We start from the raw sequence: 23,504 nt of genomic DNA, 5'->3' as shown, positions 1-23,504 counted from the left end.
TATATAATATTGAAATTAGTTGATAGCGTATAATTTTTATATTTCATTAATATCGCCAATGTATAAGTTTTATATTTCATTAATATCCACATTTGTTAAGATATTTAAATTTTATATTGTGATTGTAATTAAATTTTAAATTTAAATTATTAAATATTAAAACTTTTATATAATATTTTTGTATTATTAAATAAGTATATTAAAGGTGTTGTAAACTTAGAAAAATTTTAAGCTTATTAGCTTATCATTCCTAATAGAAATATACGAAACAATATATGTATTCACGCCAAACTCTTTTCTTATTCTTCCAAAAGCTTATTTACAAATGAATTACATAGTGGTATTTATAGACCATCAAAATTGTGGTTACAAACTATACTAATAAATATTATAATTACAAAATATTGTGGTGGATACAAATAGATATAACATAAAGAAGGAATAATAAAAGGTATATGCATTCATATATACATATATTCACAATAATTTTTTTAATTTTTTAGAGAGATGAAAATAAAATAAAAAACTCAAAACAAATTAAACACAAGTAAAAAATGCTCATGAAATAAGTTAAAAATGCTTTAGTCTCCTATATACTCATATAAGGGGTATTTTAGTTCAAAATGGACTAAAATATTGACCAAAATGGCTAAAATCGACAGTCAGGCGCACCACCTCGCACGTCCACACCACTTTCTATCAATTTGTAACAGAATGTGATTTTTTTACTGGAATTTTGAAAATAAAAGGAATATTATTGCCTATTTCCAAAATACAAAGAATTTTTTGCTATTTTAACAAAATACACGGGCTAAAATAGAATTTAAAAATACATCAACTATGTATTTTCACATGAGCACAATTGGACAAAGAGAAAAAAAAAAAAAAGGAAAAATCTGTCCAATGACATCTGCGCTGGCACCACAATTCTCACACCGCATCACACACAATAATTCCTCCCCTGAAAGAAAATTTCCAGTGCGCATTTTCTCAATTTCACTTCTTGAATTACATTACACTCACACACGCACGCAAGAAAGAATTTCCTCTGTCAGATTGATTATTATTATTTGTTCAATTGCATATTTCTCCCAATCAAAGCAGCCATTGATTGATTTTATTCTTCAAGAAGTTGCAGATCCTTATTTTGGATCCCTTGGAGTACCCTCTCCAGATCTCTGCTGCGCCTTCTCTTACTTCGTGATCTCATCTGCGTTTTGGGATTCTGCTAAGCAGTTGAGTTGTTAGTGTGCGGAAAATTCAATAGTAATTACAGCTGGATCTTGTAGAGCTATCTCGGAGTTTCGGAGCGGACCCAATCATGAATCCCTTCTCTTCCGGCACACGGCTGAGGTTAGCAATCGGACATCGTCCTTTTTGTCTTCTGTACATTCGGATTGAATGCTACTGTCGTATAAGAACTTTTGTTGTGCTTCTGCGGAATTCAGATGATTTTGCTTGGAATTTTGGTTTTCCACCCTGGGGAGTTTTGGAATGTAATTATTGTGGCACCGAGTGTATTTAGGTGGTTGGCATTGTTAGTAATGTTTACCAATGGTTGTATGATTGCTTTAGGTCAAGGAAGATAAATCTTTATGTTAGTGGATGGATGTGTTTATCAGTAACATGATGAGAACACAAAGGCAATATTATATTGATCTAGGATTTATTTTTCATAGAGTCTAATACATTTTTAAAATAACCAGACTGTTTTGCTAGTTATCATTTGCCCCCCTCTTTTCTGAATTCCGAGGTTAAATTATGGGAACTAGAACTATTTGAAAATGAGGACATAATTTCAAGAATTGCGAATAGGTTGCTCTGATTGGTAAAGAGTCATAGACTACCTCACCTATCTTGAGTGAACCACTGACCTTGTTAATCATGCGGAATTTGAAACATGGGATATTTGGTACCAAGTAATGCTGAGTAAGAAAATGACTTTGGGCGTAGGAAAGGATTTATGCACGAAGATGGTGGTAAAAGGATGGTTAGAGGGCTAACTAAGTATGGTCATTATTTATTATGAAAATGTCAAAATGCTTATGGTATTGTATTTAAGTCATTGCAGTTACTACTCTTTTATGGAAGGAAGTTGATGGGAAGGTTTAGGATGCTTGTTTATGAGATTGTGTTTTGTAGTTTAAGGAATGTCGGAACAATGGAAAGGGGAAGTAGAGAGATGCCCAACATTGTTGTTAATATAGGTGAAGAAATATGGACATAAGAGGAAAACAGGTGAATAGAGGTCTACATATAAATAATACAAGCAGTTTTGAGAATTTTAAGGATAAAAAATATGGTAGTTGTGAGGCGGAATCCAGATAAAGGTGAAAATACCTTGTCTACATGAAGTAAAGAACTGAGTGGATATGGAAAAGACTGTTGCAAAGTCAAACTCCATGATTGGCCTAGGAGCTCAAAAGGATCAGAAGCCACTCTCCTAAAACGGAGAAAAACCAGAACGAACTTGTCTGTAAATAAATGCTTTCTGATGTTGCTCTGTCTTGGCATGACACCTAGACTTTTAGGCAGGTTTTGAAAGATGAACGGTTGTGCTCATTTACCGTAAATGTGGCCAAAGATAAATGGTGTAATAAGCATCATCAGTTTCTAGCCTCACCTACTAGTTGATATCTCCTTTTTGTCTGTTAACTTTTACTCTCCTTCCTCTCTTGTTTACTATTATGGTATAGCAGAATGTGACATACTCTCTGGATTCTAGTAAAATGAAGTTTTTCTTCACGTTATCTCTTGTACAATCCTCCGCCATCTCATCACTACAACCTCCATTACGTCCTTCCTATCATTGTAGATTTTTGTGTATTCTCTTTCATTTAATGTTTAAAAATTATTTGTTCGTGTTGATTATTGATTCTAGGTTACAAAGTATCATTAAGCTGATTATTTCTTCCAGGGACATGATTCGGGCTATACGTGCTTGCAAAACTGCAGCTGAAGAACGTGCTGTTATAAGAAAAGAATGTGCTGCAATTCGAGCTGCAATCAGTGAAAACGACCAAGAGTATAGGCATCGCAATTTGGCCAAGCTCATGTTCATTCACATGCTTGGTTATCCCACACATTTTGGTCAAATGGAATGCCTGAAGTTAATTGCATCCCCAGGATTCCCAGAGAAGAGAATAGGATATCTTGGTCTTATGTTACTTCTTGATGAAAGACAGGAAGTTTTAATGCTTGTTACCAACTCAATTAAACAGTATCCATGCTTAACTTGATTTTCTTTGTATCTTTGTTCTCTTTGAAACAAGTAACTTCTGATCATGTCATTTTGTATTTTGGTGAAGTAATTTGTTGGTGGTTCATTTATTGCTATTAACAATCAATTACATTTGGATACCTTAACTTTGTGCTCAGAGATCTTAATCACACCAATCAGTATATTGTTGGACTTGCTCTATGTGCCTTGGGAAATATCTGTTCTGCAGAAATGGCTCGTGATCTTGCTCCAGAAGTCGAAAGATTACTTCAATTTAGAGATCCTAATGTCCGTAAGAAAGTAAGTCTCTCTATTGTCCTAGGGGAAGAATATGGGTGATTTTAGTTTACGATTAAGGGGAAATATTAGGGAGCTCCAAGAGCAGCTTATATAAATTTTACATGACATGATACTCACATTCACGCAATTTAAAGAAAAGTTTACATTTAGCAATTCATAGAACAACATTTGATGAGTCGGCCTTCATTTTTTAAGTACACTGTAGCTGTGAACTGGTCCCACGTATCAGAAAAGTGATGCCATTCAAATGCTGTTTGTTGGCTTATAAGTGTCATTTTCTGAATGGTTGGAGTGCCATAGTTTGTCCAAAAACTATTTTACCTGCTTGTATTGATTGAGTTGTTGATCATTGGGAGTTCTAAGAGTGCTGAGGTTGTTGGGTAACATATATGGAAGATTCAGAACATTTTTCATGTTCAGTCTACCTTTTTTAGGACATTTGAAAAATATGGTTCTCGGGTAAGAAGATAAATCTAGGGTGTATCTGATGCAAAGAATGTGCAAAATTGCTCTGTTTCCAATTTCTGTATGCTATCCTGAAACCAAGATTTTTCACTCTGTAGTCTTTTCTGCTACGTGCTTCAAGTTAAAAGGCCATTTGTAGTTTCTAGCAGTACATTTATCTCTGTATTAATGACCTCTGGTTTTGTTGCTTTATAAGGAAACAAAAATATTTTTGGAAGAAACCTTGAATGACAGACCTGAAACACTCTAACTCCTTTGATATCCCTACTTTCTAATGCAGGCAGCATTATGCACTATAAGGATAATAAAGAAAGTTCCGGACCTGGCAGAGAACTTTATAACTCCTGCGGTTGCATTACTGAAAGAAAAGCACCATGGAGTTTTATTAACTGGAGTCCAGCTTTGTACAGATTTGTCTAAAGTCAGTACTGAAGCTCTTGAGTATTTCAAAAAGGTAACTTCTTCAACATCAACTGCATATATTTCCTGGAGATGGTCATAGAATTCAACATATCAAGAAGCTGCCTACTTAACAAGATTTTTATCTTTTCCTTGTTCTTTTTTCTTTTCTGTGGTCCTAGAAATCCATAGACGGCTTAGTTAAAGTTCTGAGGGATCTTGCAAACAGTCCATATTCACCTGAGTACGACATTTCCGGGATAACAGATCCATTTCTTCATATTAGATTGCTCAAGTTTTTGCGTGTGTTGGGCCAAGGAGATGTTGATGCTAGTGATACTATGAACGATATTCTTGCGCAGGTCAGTTGGATTTTTTGAGTGCACCACTTTGCTTCTTCAGTAAGTTCAAATAATGCCTTAAGTTTGTTTATAAGAATATTTACCTAATCACTAACTTCAAAGCACGTTGCTGAGTGAAATCATGGTTGGTCTTTAAATAAATACCCTATGGAGAAGGTTTCTTCTTTTGTATCCATGGAGACAATCGTGTGGCATTGACATGTGTGTTCATTGCAACTCTGAGCTTTAAATGATTAGCGAATACTTTCCTTCGCTCATTTAAAATTTTACTTGTTTTCTTATATTATTGCTAATTAATGTCTTAATAGAACTAGATTCTAGAAAAACAATATTGTCTTGATGTCTGGGTTACTGGGCCTGATCCTTCTGTCATATGATTGTGTCGATCTCTGCAGACAGTTCCAATTTTAAAACTAATAGCTTGACAGTGCCTCATAGATTGCTTCACGGGCTGGAGTGAGTTGATTATCATTGATATCACAGCTCATGTTTATTTACCTGACAGAATGTCAAAATTCTGTGGTTACGGAGTTGACCTTAACAATCAGTGATCTGTTCTTGATCTTCTTTTCCTTTGAATCTTTTTCTTTTGAAACTTTTATGGAAGTGTTATGTGGCAAAGTTTCTTGGCAAGTACAAAGTCTTAGGTTTGGAATATAAAGTTAGGATTTGATCCACTGCCATTGATTTAAAATTCACTAGATAAACTACCATCCCCGGGCTGAAGCTACTTGCATATTGGCGGATCGCAGATATCTTAATAAATTCATCTTGAGGATAGATCAATGTTCAGTTAAACTATCAGCACTTTGGGCATCTGCCTGTCCCCTCTGGCAATTTAAAACGAGAACAAGAGAATAAATTTGGTTTTGTTATCAATCTCTCGTTCATGTTGATGGCAATATCTTTTGAACCCTTCAATCAGGTGCTTTACAAGGATACTACGCACCATGTAACAATATTTCACTTGTTTTCTTTACCTGATATTGTAGGTTGCAACCAAAACTGAGGCAAACAAAAATGCAGGGAATGCAATCCTCTATGAATGTGTTGCCACAATCATGAGTATTGAAGATAATGGAGGGCTAAGGGTACTTGCTGTCAATATTCTAGGAAGATTTTTATCCAGCCGTGACAACAATATCAGGTTATCTTCATTCATTTGGCTGACCACTTAATATGATTTTCCAGGAACAATCTATTTTGCCTACACTTCTTTTCCTGGAAAAAATAATATACTAGAACATCTTGAGTTTCACTAAAAATGTGAATAAGACATGTTATCCGTCATTTCTGGTCAAGCTGATGGTTCCCAAAGCCATCATTAGTTTAGTCTTTTAGCTATGTGATTTATTCTAAAGCTAGTTAACTTGGCAGAAAGTTATACCTACAACCAAGTCCTCAGACTATGAGAAGATCAAGAAGCCATCAAATCATGCTAGGATGTTAATAATTTGTATTGTTTTTTGGAGCTTAATGTTAACACTCTGTAGTACATCCACTGTTTGGGATATGTAATTTTGCGGTAATGGTTTTACGAAATTATGCAATACTGGAAGCTTGTGTTGCAATACTACATGATCTCAAGGAATCCTAAACATACATTGCACTCAGAATGCCCTCTTTCAGTCAAGCATCCATGAAATGATCACAGTATATGCTTCTTTTTGTCCTAGTAAAGGACAAGTAATAGAAGAACTGTCCAACAATATCTGATCATCTATTCAGATCCAAACCTCTAGCTTAGACTGCCTTTTAGTGTCATGCAGACAGTTGTGCTTTCCTAGGAACCAACATCTCACATATTTCCCAGGTCATGAGAAGCTAGTACAATTTAGTTCATCTGATCCTAGATTTTGATAGTGGATGAAGGTTCAAATAATGGCATAAATCTTTGATCTCATGGAACTCCAAATGCTTGATGCTGATGCATATTGTACTCTCTGATGCAATTCTGGGACTTGTGCCCAAAGATTCAGCTTCTTTCAGTTTGGTATATAATTAATGCGGTTATAAACTGTTCATTTCTGTCCTGATCCTGTTTAAGGATCTGTGACGGATTCCTAAAGTTTACTTTCTTCTTCCATGTTCAGAATTTTTTCATATTGATGTACCTCATAAGAAGTTTCTTAGTTGTTCTGGCTCATGCTTTCTGTATGATGAAGTTAGAAGATCTTATTTCAGATATGTTGCATTGAACATGCTGATGAAAGCTATTACCTTGGATAGCCAAGCAGTGCAGAGGCATCGAGTCACAATTCTGGAATGCGTAAAGGTGCCAAGAAGCCATACTCTTTTATTTTCCCTAAAGTTGATAAATTGCCTTTGATTTTACAAATTTCTCTTGATCCTGACGGTTACATCTGTTGCAAAGTATCACATCCTTCTTGTCGGAGATGTTATTACTTTTGTTTTGACTTTAGTTATTCTAGATTACAGTTCTTTGGTATATAATACTTAGTGGCTTGGTTGGGTTGCAGCTTTCACTTTTCACATTAGATAACTGGACCCTCCCTTCATGGTCCCAACCTAACAATCTGTTGTTGCAGTAATCGTCTTTCAACTTCTGTGGTTTCTCATGTATCTTCTGTTTCTCCTATGATCACTCAAAACATAGACATCTAGGAGAAGACATGGGGTTTATTATCTTAGCAACTTGTGGATGTTTATTTGATGTCAGGATTCAGATGCTTCGATCCGTAAAAGGGCCCTTGAGCTTGTTTATCTTCTGGTAAATGAAAACAACGTGAAGTCTTTGACAAAAGAGCTTATTGACTATCTTGAAGTAAGCGATCCAGAATTTAAGGGAGACCTCACAGCAAAAATTTGCTCTATTGTGGAGAAGTAAGTTCTAGTCTATCTTCTCTGTTCACTACTAGCCTGCCACTAGCCAATAATGTATTTGCATGTGAAAACTTGTTCTCATTGTTGTCTTTTAAGTCATTTTATCAGTAATATATTCACTCACTTTGTTCATTGATTTTCTGTAAGCTCTCATCTACCCAGGAGTCATTAGATGTGTTGAACTGCAATACTATCAACAATAAATTTAAAATGCTTGAACTTGAATAATAAAACATATTTCAGTGTACTCATAGCTTTATGTCCTTCACTGTGGTCCTCCAGGTTCTCCCCTGAGAAAATATGGTACATTGATCAGATGCTCAAAGTTCTATCAGAGGTATGCCTAATAATTTCTGTTAATACTGACTTAGCTGTAAAGTTGGAGGTTCTTGTTGATCATTGACAAAGAAGAGATACCATGCTTGCTATTCCATGCACTGATAGCTTCTATCTTCTCACTTCATTTCATGAGACAGTAACATCATGAAAGAAGAAATGTCATGTAAGCATGGCCTTTAGAAGATCTAGAGAGATAGGACTCGTGTACAAATGTGAGTGTACTGTGTCAAAAGTCTAGAACTTGGTGATTGCAAGTGGCTTTTGTGGATCACAAGTTAAAAAAGGGCAACAAAAGACCTAGTAGATGCTTGTTACATCAGTTACACATAAACTTAGTTGCGGGGGCGTACATTACTTTTATGGTAAATGCTTTTTGGCCATTGGCCCAAATTTTATGCAACTTCAATAATTTGGGCTTTTTGCCTGATAGCAATGAGTAATTTTTGCCCCAGGAAGAAATAGAAAAGAAAAAGAATTAATTCAAAATGTGGGGCTGCCACAGTTTTAGACACATTCTTCGTGTAAGATAATGCTAAATGGTCATTGAAGGCTTGTTGTTCTATACTAATGAGTCAAGATACTTACATCGCCGGAAAAAATATATACAATATAACATATTAATAGGGTTGTGTATTGTTGTGGTATTTGGTTTCATTAGGTAAATTGGAGTCCACTTTTTGTTTAGTAAGATTTTCAATCAATAATACATGTTGCGCACACGTTTATCTTGTTTCATTTGTCTTTTAGAAGTTAGCTACGTTATCTAATTACTACTCAACTATACATGTTCCTGTCATGTTTATCCTCTGTCATGAGTTCTTGTAAAAGTATGCTATATTGCCTAATCTGTATTGTTAGTGAAATGCTTGTCTGGCCATTTTACTTGGGAAATGATTGTTGTGGTGCAGGCAGGAAATTATGTGAAGGACGATGTGTGGCATGCCCTTATTGTTGTAATCACTAATGCTCCTAACCTCCATGGGTATACTGTAAGATCACTCTACAAGGCTTTACAAACAGCAGGTGAACAGGTATACTGTAGCTACAGTCAATTAATTCTTCTCGTATCTCAATATTTTTCTACTTGTCTACTCAATTCTTGAAAACATTCAATGTCTTCACCAGGAAACTCTTATTCGAGTTGCTGTTTGGTGCACCGGAGAATATGGTGACCTGTTGATTAGTAATGCAGGACTGCTTGATGTAGAGGATCCAATAACTGTGAGTTCATGCTTTTTAAAGGTCTTCTTAACTTTTATATCAAATTTCCACACAACTGTTGCGTCAATTGGGTAATTATATTCTCCACCACTTTCTGATGGTGAATCCTAGTGTACTGTTGCTAAAGATGCCAAGTAGCAAATGCATTTCTGTCTATAGTACTGTAGATTGGGCCCTAGTACATTAGTTTAGAAACTTAAGACATTAGGTTAGGGACTCCAGAGATGCCTCTTTTCTGAAAAAGGTGGGTCTTTCCCTCATTATCATGAATGCTCTTTCCTGTTTCTGCCCTCTTCAACAATGATGGAATGTGGCATTGCCGATGATATTTCTAATAGGATAAGTCAAGGGCTGCAATTCTCTTATATTTGATTTTCTCCCTTTTGGAGGAGCACGCATGGCGGATAGTTCCCTTTTTATCTCTTTTTTAACCCATCTGATGATGCTCTTAGGGTGCATTTGGATTGATGGATTTGGATTTGAGGGAAGGATTTTAGATTTCAAATGACTCCATTTGAAAAGATTTTGAAATCAATCAATATTCAACAAAACATAAACATAGTTCAAAATTAGAATTGAAGGATTTAAAATTCTTTAAATTTAGAATTATCTAAACAAATTCAAAGGATTTTGTTATTAAGAATTTGAAATGCATCAGTCCAGATGCAACCTTAGTTGAAAATAGAAAGTAGAGAAGGGTCCCCTGTAATTATGTTAGTTTCTGGTCTTGGTTTTGTTGGAGATGATATATCTAGCTCAATTGGTTGTAAACCTCTTAACCTACTGCTGCGTACTTACAGCTTTTGGTGGTTTGAGTCCTTTAAATTACTTTTGATGTGTTTCCATGCAACTTTATTGTTTACAATGTTAATATGAAGAAGATTGGTCTCAATTTATTAACAACTTTGTAGCAAGTATATGTTCACAGAGCTAAATAATTGAGTCTAACAGCTACAAATATCTTATTTATGTGAGTTCTTCAGAGCCTTAATTTCACGGACAACTTTTAGAATTTTGTTTTCTGGAGCAGGTAACAGAGGCTGACGCAGTGGATGTTGTAGAAACTGCTCTCAGACGTTATTCTTCTGATCTCACAACTCGAGCTATGTGCTTGATTGCTTTGTTAAAGCTATCAAGTCGGTTTCCCTCCTGTTCTAAGTATGTGCCGTTACTCCACTGTAAAAGATTAACTCTATTATGTGGACTGTATCTGCACGTTCCGAAGCTTTTGCATTGACTGCTATTAATACTCTTCCCATATTTATGCACAATATTTCTTTCTTATATATGTAAATATATTATTTTGTTCTAAAGACCTGCATTTACCATGTTATAGTTTGGTTGATTCTCCGGATTTCTGTCCTTTGCTTCTCTTTTTTGGCTGCAGAAACATATAATGTTTATGCATGGACCTTATCATAATATTTTTAAATATTTTGATTTACTGCCTTAATTTTCTTTACTAAGTTAGGAAACTAATCAATCACAGGAGGATAAATGACATTGTACGTTATCATAAAGGAAGTTTTGTGCTTGAACTGCAACAGAGAGCAATTGAGTTCAATTCCATTATTGAGAAGCATCAGAAAATCAGGTATGTTAACATAGAAGATTAATTCGAACATTCTTCTAGTTTGGTTCTTCCTTACATGGTTTCTATGGGATGCTGGATGCATTTTCTTCAGGTCTGCGTTGGTTGAAAGGATGCCAGTGCTTGATGAGGCAACCTTTAGTGGGAGGAGGGCTGGTTCTGTGCCAGCAGTGGCTTCAACTTCACAAGGAGACCCACCAAAAATTCCTAATGGAGTTGTCAAACCTGCTTCAGCTCCTCTTGTTGATTTGCTTGATCTTAGTTCTGATGACATCCAAGCACCTGCCTCATCTGGTGGAGACTTTCTGCAGGATCTTCTTGGGGTGGATGTGTCCCCAGCTACTTCACAAGGTTGATTTTACTTATGCACAGAAGTGAAACAATAATAAGCTGAATGCTTTTGAACTGTCTGAAACTTATAACTTTTTATACCAAAGCCTCTTTGAGATATGTGCATTAAATAATACTGCTTTTGTCTTTTCTCTGTTTGGTTGCTTTTAAAAATTCATATAAGTAAGAGAAGAGTCTAGTACCAGTTGTGTTTCTGGTTGCCAGATGACAGAGATACTGTTATCCAAGTGATTATTATCATCAAGAGACAACCCTACCCTACAATATAAGTTGAATGCTGTTCGATCAGTGCTGTGATATTGCTTCTTTCTTTGGAGCTTGTAGTTTCCCAGGGCACAGTTAAATGGATGAGCTCTTGCTCGTTACACATGAATTTTGAAGCAGCTTGTGTTTGTTTTTAATATTTCAGGAACCAATCAGACACAAAAGAGTGGTACAGATGTGTTGCTGGACCTTTTATCAATTGGAACTCCTCCAGCTCAAAGTAGCACCTCCATGCTTGATATTTTGTCTTCCAGTCAAGATAACAAAAGTTCAGTCGATGCGTTAGGCAAATTGGCCCCCTCACCTTTGGCACAAGCCTCTTCCCCTGTTGAAAGTTCTCCAGCGATGGATTTGTTGGGTGGTTTTGGAACCAGTCAATCAGTGTCTGGTATATCTCGTCAGTGTATATCTCTTTTTAGTTTGATTGATATGTTCTTGGTAATGTTTTTACACCCTTACTTTGAGTTGCAGTGACCAATGGCCCAACCTTTCCAGCAATTGTTGCATTTGAAAGCAGCTCCTTAAAAGTAACTTTCAATTTCTCAAAGGAGCCTGACAGCCCACAGACCACTCTAATCGAGGCTCAATTTATCAACAAGTCACCCAATGTCTACTCAAATTTTCTGTTCCAGGCTGCCGTACCCAAGGTAATTCGTCCTCTTGTTTTAACAGTTTTATTCTTTGAATTCTATGATCTTACATATTCTTATATGAAGTATGGTTGCCTTTATATGATGCACCTATGCGCATACCTGCAACTTCGGACTTAATTGAAATGAGATCTAGAAAGATCTTAAGGAAGATTATTGCTTCTCGCTGCTGTTTACTAGTTTGCAGCCTGCAGAACTGCTGTTGAATATTTAGCATGTGATGGTTTCTTGTTCTTTTCTTTTGCCTAGTAGTTATTGCAGTGAGGCTTTCGTCTACTGACAATCTATGGACCTGCTTCATGTGGTTTTGGATGTTAGTTGACGGCAGAAATTTGCACCATATATATATATATATATATTGTTCTGGGGCTTTCTTCCACACGGTCATATTGTTTTGTGTACCATCTGCAGTTTCTTCAATTGCACTTGGATCCAGCTAGCAGCAACACCCTTCCTGCAAGTGGTAATGGATCTGTCTCGCAGAAGTTACGAGTTTCAAACAGCCAGCACGGCAAGGTAATGCAAAATTCGTATGTGCTATATTTTCTTATATTCTCAGTCGAACCATCTCTTTTTTCCTCCACAGAGTTTTCATGTCTTTTAAAAGCTTCACTAAATATACATTGTGGGCTGAAAGTGATGCATTAGTCTTAACATTTTTCCCTTCAAAAGACACCATGGCTCTGCAGCGGGAATTAGGCATGGACCTGCCTATTTATTGGCACACATTTCATTGTTTCATACTCAATATCGATGGACGAGTAGATATTGGTGTCATAGACTCTCCTCCCCCCCCCCCCCCCCAACCGGGATGTTTGTGGAGGTTCCTTTTTGGTCTGAACATTTTACAATTTTGTTTACATTTTTTGGATACTTGAAATTGTGCTTTGGCTTTCAGAAATCCCTTGTCATGCGTGTAAGGATAAATTACAAGGTAAATGACAAAGATGTTTTAGAGGAAGGACAAATCAGCAACTTCCCACGTGATCTGTGAAGGAGTGGCCCTTGCAATGGAACTTTGTTAATTCGCATGGTGGAGAAGCATCTTCTTGCTGTTGGTAGTCGCTGGGAAATTTTGTTACATTGTGTTGGCAATCTGGCACAGCAATTGGACTTTTGAGTGGTTTCAGCTGGTACCCTTCCAATGCCTCTCTTTACTCATCATTTCTTCCCTGAAAGGGAAAGGGTAGTTTATGTACATTGTTATAAGAAAAAAATTCCTGTAAGCTTTTGTGGATTTTGAGGCACATATAGAAGGAGCTCTTGCGAAAAATTTTCGTTGCTGCTGAGTTTTGATTCCTGATTTTGTAACCCTAATTTATTATAGAACCTTTTGTATTCAATCCGAAGAGCATATTTGTAAATTATTGACTTTGAAATTGATCCCCGACCATTCTATTTCTCTTTTGGAGAAATCTAGTGCTGTTTTCCCGTTTCCAGGCTCCAAGTTCACTGAAATACACAAGAATATCCCACCTATTGGGTTTTGCCTATAATTTTATTTCTTTTTCATACATTCTGACGTATAAGCAAGCAGTAATGAGTATAGAGCAGCGCTTGTAATGGTTATGTTTAACTAAGAGAAATATACATTAGATTTTGGGCAGAGGTGAATAAGGACAGGGTAGCATTTGGGTCTGGCAAGCTTCTGTGCAACTATAAAAACAATGTTGCTAATAGTTGTAATATTTGTCTGGACGCGACTGTTTTGTACTATCTCATCACATGAAATTCTTAAAATGGTTCAGTTCATGGTTTGACACTATGGCATATATTGCTATTTCTGCTGCTTCCATGTGAATACTAGCAGAGCGAGGCAGTGGTTGAACAGTTTCTAACCCATTGCGATGAGTTTCATGTTTCAGTTTGGATTCTTTTTGGTCACTTGAAACACATATCATATATTTTATTGCTTGATCAGTTAATAGTATCATTATTGTTTTTTGTGAATTTTACTCCATTTTTCTGTTGTGTAATACTTAATAGCAGGAGTAGTAGTTCCGATGTTCGAAACAGAAACACAGAATATAATGGAGCAATGTTGTTGTTACGCCTCCTCTTTTTAGCTTGATCATAAAAAAAAAAAAAATATTGTATTTTAGAAATTTTTATAATTATTCCACTTTTTGGAAGCATTTGTCTTCATAAAATCGTCATAAGGTCTACATCTCATGTTGTGCTCTACGAAATTATACTCATTTTTGGTACACCATACATTGGAGTCACTAAATGCAACATATTTACTTACCTATACACTTCTCTCAGTCGGCTGCACGTGCAACATCACTCTTAATCCGTATCTTTTTCTCACAAGATTCCATCAGGCAAAGCAAAAAGAAAACCCATTCAGACAATCTATTCAATGGGGTGTAAGAAAGGGATAAAAGTAAAAGAAAAATACTGCAGCAAGAAATTGTTCCCTCCTTGCTTTCACTTTATTTTCTTTTTGTATTGGACCATTTGATAGCTTTAACAGTTGGAGCAGAGAATATAGTAATGTTGTAAGGGACATGAATTATTGCAGCATATCATAAGGTTAAGAGAACACTCCATGGCCCCATCTCCACTGACTCTAATCAATGTGATGATCAGCTTTTCACATCAGGGTTTTTCCCATCATTGACAGAGGCCCTTTGCTATCCTTTTCTCATTTTCCACCCCCACAATTGAAATGAATAGTGCAAGAAATCTGTACCAAGAACTCATTTTTAGGGATCCCAAGTTCCTGAAATGCAGCATGTAATTAAGTGCCATCAAGAACAAGTTGTCCAAGGGATTGATTGATTGTAGTGAAGTTTGGTTTTCTTGCATTTGCACTTGTCCGGTTGTCCCCACAAGGATTTTACAGTTGTGGTAATTTTAATATGGGCCAATCTCAAACAAGCAAAACCCTCTTTTCCCAAAGCATTCTCATCTCATCAAGAAAGAAAAGCAATGCATTTTTCAATAAAGATGTATTAGACTCAAAAAGAAAAGAGATTTGGAAAGAACTACAATTATGTTGGCCTACAACCAAACCTAACATAAGAAGATATCTTAATTGAGTATTCCCACCAAGTTGCTTTCACTGCTACAGAACACAAGAGAACATGGGCTTGCATAATAAGCTTGAGATAACACTCACAACAGACCCTACATATGTAATTCAAGTCAACTTTGGCAATCAAGGTTCCTCATCATCACAAGAGTGCCTTCCTACCACTTTTTCCTGATCCCACCACTATCAGTTTCATCCCACATTTCGGCAAAGAATAAAGTGCCAAAGTTCATTACTAGGAACCAGAAGTTTCCAAAAAGCAGTTTAAATATTTAAACCTCCTTTATTAATTGGAAGATACAAAGAAAAGACAGATGTGGAACTTGGGAAATTTTAGTAGATTAAGGCTCACAAACTATGGCATTTTGGATTTTAGCAGGTTGGTTGATGGGATAACTGAGAGATAGACTAGCAAAGGTTGTGGCAGCAAGACATTTGAAAAGTATGGCCACACAAATTAAAACTGCAAAGATTTAGTGGAAATCAATTTTGCCAAGAGTAAATATGATGAAAAATATTGGCCATCTGTCAATCCATAAAGTGTGATGTGAAAAAGAAGCATCATTTAACCAAGTTGCATGTATGGAAACCAAAAACGGGAAAGTGAAAACAAAAGCATACCAGGAAAGAGAGGCGGAGAAAAACATGGAAAGAGCTAAAACCATTGAATTGTCTGATTACTAAACAAGGTTCAGAGCCAAAAATGAGGTACTCCTCATACCCTATATTTGCATCTCATATAGCCTCAACTTCATCATTTTTATGGTAAACTTACATTAATAGCATTAGAATAATGTGTAGCTGTTGAACTAGGAAATTTACCTTTCTTGGACCACAGCCAGATCTTGGAAACAGAAAAGCTTTCACCTTTAACCCCGTTGTTAATTTTCTTTGCATCAGCATCAGCTGCAACCCCATCAATTGTAAAATTCCCAATTTGCCCACCTCTCCCTTTCACATCACTACCCTCACCTCCATGTTCTTTATCTCTACTACTGGGGCACAAGGCAACTTGAAGGTCCGAATCAGCAACCACATATTGGAATGAGCCCATAGAATAACACCTCCTGGCATCCAAATTGCTGTTGCTAGTCTCTCCAACTTCACTTTCTTGATTTGCACCATTATTTGTGCTTCTGAATTTGCCAAGTCTCACAGAAAACACCCTTTTCTCATTAATAATAGAACCATTATCATCTTCACTAGGCTTCAACGCACGAGGGACCCCAACAAAACCTGCATTTCCTGAACTCCCATCCTCAGTTTCTTTTGAATCTTCAAAATAAAAAACTGGGTTCTCGAAAGAAAATCCAGGGGACAATATCACCCCTCTGCAAAGTGGGCATGTTGAGTTTGAGAGCAACCATGTGTCTATACAGTCAATGTGGAAAGCATGGCTGCACAATGGCAGCAACCTTAACTTGTCCTGCTCTGAGAATTCACATAAACAAACAGCACAATCAAAAGGCTCCTTTAGGCCCATAATATCCTTGTAGAGAAAAACTGGGAGAGCATCAATGTAGGCTTGATCTAGACCAGAGTCATGTAAATGAAAAAGCTGCTGTAATTGCCTTTGGAAAGCCCCAGAAGTGGACATTTCTGGGTAATTATGGGACTGTGCAGATCTCTGCTTCAGGAGGAACCTTATGAGCAGGTGGAGAATAGCAGCAATGAAGAAGACAACAGCTAACACTACTATGATGAAAAGAATAACAGGGCTGATTTTGCTCCCAAATGCTGATTGAATCCAAGACATTTTTGGAGCTCTTTGGCAACATCTGAATCAAATCACTTGTAGAAACTCCAACCACATCCTTTCTTGTAATTTCAAGAAACCAAGCTCAATAATATGAGTAATACTTACTAAATATGCATCAATAAAGAAGAAAAATCAAATCTTCAGCAGATTTCCCGGTGCAAAAAGATTCAATACTTCAGAATGGAACTCCGCGCTAAGAACCCTGGAAGCAAAAGGCAGTTTTCTTTGAGAACTGGGGAGGAATGGGGATCCAAGAATCAAGAGAGTGGCAATGGAGCAAATTGATTCTCTAGGACTTCTTGGAACGGATTTTAAGGCCCAAAGGGGCAAGAAAAGTTTACACTCAAAACTATGGGGCTGTCATCTTTTATGGGTCCTACATATATACACAGATTAAGACTAAAAAAGAAAATCAAGAATTAATGATGCTTATTTTCTTTCTAGTTTTCGTGTTATTTCATACTAGAATCTATCCTTACATCGTTCATTAAGTTTGATTCCGACCAAAGTAAAAAACGGTTTGCCTCCTTTCTGTAACGAATCTGCTCTACTATGACAGATATTTATTTATCAGGAAAGTCCCACGCAAGTCTTTGATTTAACATTTTTCAGGTGACTTCTAAGATTTGGATCCTTTTAGGCTTAATTAGCCACTAATCCCATTTTGTTTCAGGAAATATGAAAAAGTTTATTCTCTGTGTATTATAATCTTTGAATACCAAATTTTAGCTGTCAGCTTTAACCGGATTAGGGAGGAGGGTGGCACAAATACAATCAAGAGTACGCACCACCTTGCTGCAATACAACAAGGAAAAAGGAAAGGAATAATTATGAGAAAAAGAAAGAAACTTGAGAATTTGAAATGGACCAAGATATCAGAACATTAAAATGTCTTGAAAGAAATAAAGAATGTTCAAATATCTTGGTTATGACAACGAAGGAGACACTGTAAAATTATATTTGGGCTCTATTTGCCAAATATACACCTCAGTATCATGAATGTTTTGAGAACAGATCAGAGCCCACAGTCAATGGGTCAACCATTTGGGCGGCCCAACATTAAATCTGCATGCTTCATATAAGGTGGTCAAATTTGATTGAGAATTGTGAGAACCGTATAGCTCACTCTCACAGAGCGTATATATATATAGACACACACACACACGTTATTGAAGAATGAAGAATTGTTTACATGAGAGTTTGACAATTTTTATTTATGTACACAATCTCTTTTACGAACTTCATTTACTATGACAGTGAATGATCTCTTTGGTTTTCTTCATAATTGTGCTTTATTTCCAACATCTTGCAATATAATGATAATGTTTATGAATCCAAAGGTAAGAAAAAGGAAAAATTTCATGAAGAACATTAATCCCCCAAAATTAACTTTGATTCCCCCAGAATCTTTTCAACACTGTAATAGTAGCTCGATAAAAGCTTACACCATCAACAAAACTACGTTAAAACCCTGTTCTAGGAATGATCCAAAGGGTTCTTGCGAACCCTTCTCTTCTTCTTTGGTAATTGTGGTTCTTGCGAACACAAGTACTGTACTATAACAAAATGAAACCAACTTTCTGATCAGGTAAGTGATCATAATTAACAGTAAACTTAACACCACAAAATGTTCAAAATTTGGACCAAGACGAAAATTAAGGGGTGCATGGAAGTAAGAAGAAGCATTAATTAGTCCGTCATCAGAGAGTCTGAGAGCTGAGAAAGAGTTTGCAAAACATCAATCTGCAGCCTGAGAAGCAAGATATAGTCTGCTGTTCTAAGCAGAAGCCTATCAGGGTTCAAGCCTTGGCCTCCTGGTATCAGTTTCTGCAGCTTCTTTACCCTCATTCGGACCGACGGGCGACCCATTTCCTGATCACTTCTTCTTCTCAACCTCTTCATCTGTTTGCCTCTATTGCATCCCATAAATAATATATATATATATATATTTATTGCTCTGCGGAAATGATCAATTGCAAACAGTAGGTAGTATATATATATCTATCTTGTGTAAGTTGAATGATGATTTTATTGTTGTAATGCAAGATATGAGAGGTATAAATGAGTGAAGCGTTGGGGGGTGGGGTTGGAGTTGCCAGTGGCCATGTGGGTTGTGGAGGTTTTGGAACTTTTTTGAGCTGTTTCAGTTAATGAACCCCTTTTTGTCGTTTTATTACTGAGAACAGTGAAGGGGTTCAGCTTTTCAATTTCTGCGGTTCTTGTTTGTACCAGCAGCTGCAGCTTATCTGCACTGTCTGTCTCTGACACTCAGATCTTCTCATGTATGGGTTATGGCCATAACTGGACTCCAACTACCTCCTCCACTTCTTCCCTTCTCCACTGTAATGGCCAACTGTCAACTATCTAAAACATACGCCTGCATATTAATTACACATAAATTCCTTTTAAAAATAACAAATTACACTTTTCTTTTAAAAAATTTTAAAATTAAATACTTTTCTTTCAAATATTCTCCGTTTACGTCCCCACCCTCTTCCATTAAGATTTTGACGGAAAAATACTGATATCAACAAAAAATCTTTTATAAATTTTTTATTTTATTCTTCATTTAACATTTTCATATATATTTTTATATTTAAAGAATAAATATAATATATATATATATATATGAAATCGGGTTAATATTATTATATATATTTTTTTATAAGTATAAAGTTATTATATAAAAATATTAAATGGAAAAAATTGAAAATTTATATAATTTTTTTTTTGTAAAATATTAGTAATCTTTGTCTAACCTATAATAAAAAGGAATCAAGTGTAGTCAAAGAGAGTGAAAGTACAATTTGGACTATATATTACATAACTGGAACAGAAAAAGAGACTTTAGTGAGTATAATTGCGATGCCAATTAATACCAATTAAATCAGCATAAAGAAGACAAGAACACCATCATCACCACTCAATTCAAGATTGTATAACGACACACAGCTCATAAAATTATAGGATAACACGTGATGAGAACATGGATGATTGCACATGATGTACGTACGTAGTTACTACCTAGTTACCTCAAATGCACATCTCTTAATCTCATGATCTCTTAATTAAGATATATATGTATATTAATCTGGTGTCATTTCATTAATTTACTCCATTTAAATTTTCCAATCACACCAACGGTACCACCAACATCGAGCAGCAAGTTGATTAAGAATGTAATTAATTTATTAATCTAATTTAATCGTAATTGTTAGAATACTACACCCTATGGAAAATGACTTAATAGTTAAAAAGATAATTGATACTAAAATCAACATTGGACTAATCAATATGAAATGTGATTTTCGATTACTGAGACGACTAACGATTTTATGAAGATTATGGAATTTTGCACTTCAGACCATAACAATAATTTATGTTGATGAATCTTATAATATTTATTCTATCAAATGAAAATTTATGATTGATAACTAACAAAACTTTTAAAACACGACATTAGATTAGGCCGAAATATAACATCACATGGTTGTAAGTATTATCTGTATCACGTTTCTTCACAGATAATTAATCATATGGATCGAAGCTCAATATCATTAATAGATCGTCAAAATTTTTGGTACGATTCTTGATGTCCACATTTTGAACAGAACAGTTGGGCCCACAACATAAATATAAGTATTTATAGAGTGCGGACACCTTCTTGTGATTTGGGAAATTACATCTAGTACTTTGAAATTTATTTTTATCTAACAAATAAAACCTTTGTTTAATTAAAATTTACTGAAATTAGTATTATTAATAAAAAAATTCAAAAAAAATTTATATTTACCACTAATTAATTTATTATCATAGTGTAATTATTCCTATAATAAATGGGGAGAAAAGTGTTGAGACGGAGAAGTTGAGAGAGAGAGAGTGTTAATAACAAGAATAGGTAAAGTAGTAATGTGGCCACGCGTGCATGTCCGATCATAATAACTGATATAAGCGCGGCCCTCGTGACCACGTTTAATGCAGCTATTAGGATGGAGACAAATTCGCCCCCCGCATACAGCTACGTACCCAGGCCCTATACACACGACTAACTACTTCATCCATTACGTACATTTCAATTGATTCAACATGTAACAATTTGAAACATTATTAGAATTTGTATGTGTTTTTATATCCTTGAAAATCAGATTATCTATTAAGATAGAATACAAATGAAATGAAATATAAAAAATTTTCTCTCTCTATGAGAGACCTTCCCTCGCATGGGGGTCTTCTTCTCAATTTTTCTACGGCTTCTTCTTCCACCATTGGCTTGGAGGGCTTCATCCATCGTTCATATGCTCGCTAATAATCGGAGTTCCGGCGCTGATGGGTTCCTAATTTCCCTCTGTTTCGCTTTTCCTCGATTAATTTTGTTCGATTTCTTTTTCTTTCGGGTTTCAATTTTTGTCACCATTTGTGTTTGGGACATCTTCTTCCTATTCTACTCATCGCCATCTTTCTACTCTGTGCACAGGTCGGGCGGCCGCGCTGTTGGTGGTCACGCTCGCATAGGGTGGACTTGTGCCCTCTCTTGTCGTTGGGACAGATGGATTCGGACTAGGAGAAGTTGGAGTAGGTGCTTGATGAGGAAAATTACATAATTACAGAAGTACCCCCTATTTTTGGCAATTTACCTGCGCCCTATGACTGCTCCCTATGACTGCGCAGGTGGGCCTCAGTGCACAGGAGCAACAACGACGGTAGCAGGTCTGACAGGGGGTGACGTGGCCCGCTTTCATTGGGGCTACGTGTCGCACATATAGAGGGTACCGTACAAGTATAAATACCCTCATTTATGATATTTCAAATACGTTTTCAGTACTTTACTTTTACCGCCATATTCACGCTCTAATTCGATCTCATTTTCGACCCCACCTTTTCTAACTTAAGCATCGGAGGCCATCGCCGAGGGCTTCTCGGCTAGTCTTACGTTTGCTGTGTTCTCAGGATCCACTTCAGGTAACTTGAAAGAAGGATTCAGCGATCACGACCCAGCGACCCCGATCCGGGAATCCTAAATTTTGAGCGACCTACATCAGTGCTCGATATCACACAACACACAACTCGTATGATACCCCCATCATTACTGATACCACACACCATACAACTCGTATGATATCCCATCATCAATCATATCATACAACACACTGCTTGTATGATATGTCACATTATCTCTACTGATTAATGACAGCACACATCTCGTCATTAATCTATCATTATAAGCTATTGTAGTATGCTCCCTCCCAATTAGGTAAGTCATCTCTTATTTTAATTCGCAATATCAACATCATTAACTTCATCATGCAATTTCATGTAATAATTATTCTCTCGTCAATAGCTTTACTATTCGATTTCATTCTACATTCAGTTATAGAATCATTTATTCACCCAACATCCGTGCAACACAATCACAATTAAACACATAATAGCAATTTCATAAATATTATAAAGGTAATTCTTACAACAGTCAACATCCGCGATCAAGTATATAAACATTGCATATATTATATCCGCATAAATATATATATATATATATATTTATAAATCCAACATTGAACATGTTATATTCATATAAGTATATATATAAACCCAACAATCAATTTATTACATTAACACACACACACACACACACATATATATATATATATATAAACTATTAGGTACACTTACCTTAAATTTTAAAACGGTTCAATTAACTCGAAAAGCTGCTCAACTTGTCACTTTATCATCATGTCCTATAGTAAATCATAATATATATAATCAATACCTCGTAAATATTGTAAATTCTAAAATAAGATATTATATTATATTCATATATTTCCCATCAATTTTTTTATATTATATTTATATTGAAATTCAACCCTTCGTTCCATTTTCTTTTAAATAACTAAACTTTCTACATTATTCCAGTATATATTTAATTTATCGACTAACTCAGACAAATTCATTTTATTAAACCCCTCATATCTTTATAACTATCGTTCTTAATAATATTTTTAACTTAAATTATTATAAAAATATCATATTTTTTTAAATATAATTTTCTAATATTTTTATTAATTTCTATCAATTCCTCGCAACTATATAATATAATTAAACACCAATACGTAAATGTATTTAGTCAATAGGCCCGATGCAACTGAGTAAATTAACTAAACTAATAATTAAATCTAATAAAACTAGTAATTTAATCACCCAACTATAGCATTCTTAAATCAACTGAGATATTTAATTTAACATTAATTTTAATAGTCAAATTCATAATTTTTTTTGATTAAACAGTAGATCGGTCAATATAAACTATATTTAATAAATTAAATAATATAATTATATAAATGAGTATAAATTAAAAATTAAAATTTTCATACCTTTCTCGTTTTCCCGAGAGAGAAAAGAAATTTAACCCATCTAATTGTGTGAGTTTGTGTTAAAGAATGTGTGTGTTAATGATTCACACGTGTATATATTTAAAAACAAAAGAAGGTGGCCATGGGGTGGCCGCATGCTGCTGCCCCATTTTTCTTATATTATTTATTTTTTAAATTTTAAACTTTTGTTAAATTACCGTTACGTCTCTCATTTTATTTAATTTATATAATTTGTTCTCAATTACTATAATGAGCTCAAATTTACTCCGTTCAAATTTTAATATATTTGAATGTCAACCTATAATTTATTATAGCAAAATTTAAATTTTCTTAA

General features: G+C 35.4%; 3 protein-coding genes and 1 long non-coding RNA gene across 8 annotated transcripts; 2 read left to right on the top strand and 2 right to left on the bottom strand.

Moving 5' to 3' along the window:
- The first annotated feature begins 949 nt into the window (after window positions 1-949).
- LOC105156595 (AP-1 complex subunit gamma-2) lies at window positions 950-13,387 on the top strand. The gene is made up of 18 exons (XM_011072770.3): window positions 950-1,353; window positions 2,918-3,220; window positions 3,379-3,520; window positions 4,266-4,439; window positions 4,567-4,746; window positions 5,739-5,893; window positions 6,931-7,021; window positions 7,427-7,590; window positions 7,873-7,927; window positions 8,838-8,960; window positions 9,055-9,150; window positions 10,181-10,308; window positions 10,640-10,744; window positions 10,836-11,092; window positions 11,502-11,744; window positions 11,828-12,003; window positions 12,418-12,522; window positions 12,905-13,387. The coding sequence occupies exons 1-18, from the start codon at window positions 1,322-1,324 to the stop codon at window positions 12,998-13,000; spliced, it is 2,625 nt and encodes an 874-aa protein (XP_011071072.1). The 5' UTR covers window positions 950-1,321; the 3' UTR covers window positions 13,001-13,387.
- Window positions 13,388-14,129: 742 nt separating this feature from the next.
- LOC105156594 (RING-H2 finger protein ATL46) lies at window positions 14,130-17,288 on the bottom strand. Of its 4 annotated transcripts, none has more exons than XM_011072769.3 (2): window positions 15,866-17,287; window positions 14,130-14,306 (listed from the first exon to the last, which is right to left on the bottom strand). In XM_011072769.3, exons 1-2 carry the CDS (start codon window positions 16,797-16,799, stop codon window positions 14,296-14,298), a joined length of 945 nt encoding a protein of 314 aa, XP_011071071.1. In that variant the 5' UTR covers window positions 16,800-17,287; the 3' UTR covers window positions 14,130-14,295. The 4 variants fall into 4 exon arrangements, with proteins under 4 accessions (XP_011071071.1, XP_011071069.1, XP_011071070.1 ...); XM_011072767.3 differs by lacking the exon at window positions 14,130-14,306 and adding an exon at window positions 14,390-14,695 and having other exon boundaries at window positions 15,866-17,288; XM_011072768.3 differs by lacking the exon at window positions 14,130-14,306 and adding an exon at window positions 14,390-14,731.
- Window positions 17,289-18,179: 891 nt separating this feature from the next.
- LOC105156768 (uncharacterized) lies at window positions 18,180-18,805 on the bottom strand. The gene has a single exon (XM_011072985.3). It carries the CDS (start codon window positions 18,726-18,728, stop codon window positions 18,492-18,494), a length of 237 nt encoding a protein of 78 aa, XP_011071287.1. The 5' UTR covers window positions 18,729-18,805; the 3' UTR covers window positions 18,180-18,491.
- Window positions 18,806-20,838: 2,033 nt separating this feature from the next.
- Window positions 20,839-22,158, top strand: LOC105156593 (uncharacterized). Of its 2 annotated transcripts, none has more exons than XR_016064075.1 (2): window positions 20,839-21,374; window positions 21,471-22,158. It is a non-coding gene; the product is annotated as an uncharacterized LOC105156593 (long non-coding RNA). The 2 variants fall into 2 exon arrangements; XR_016064076.1 differs by having other exon boundaries at window positions 20,839-21,378.
- The last annotated feature ends 1,346 nt before the right edge of the window (window positions 22,159-23,504 follow it).

Source organism: Sesamum indicum, linkage group LG2, assembly GCF_026168435.1.
Source record: "Sesamum indicum cultivar Baizhima isolate 11 linkage group LG2, ASM2616843v1, whole genome shotgun sequence".
In the NCBI taxonomy this organism is placed as follows: Eukaryota; Viridiplantae; Streptophyta; class Magnoliopsida; order Lamiales; family Pedaliaceae; genus Sesamum; species Sesamum indicum.
This window is presented reverse-complemented; position numbering and strand designations above follow the sequence as displayed.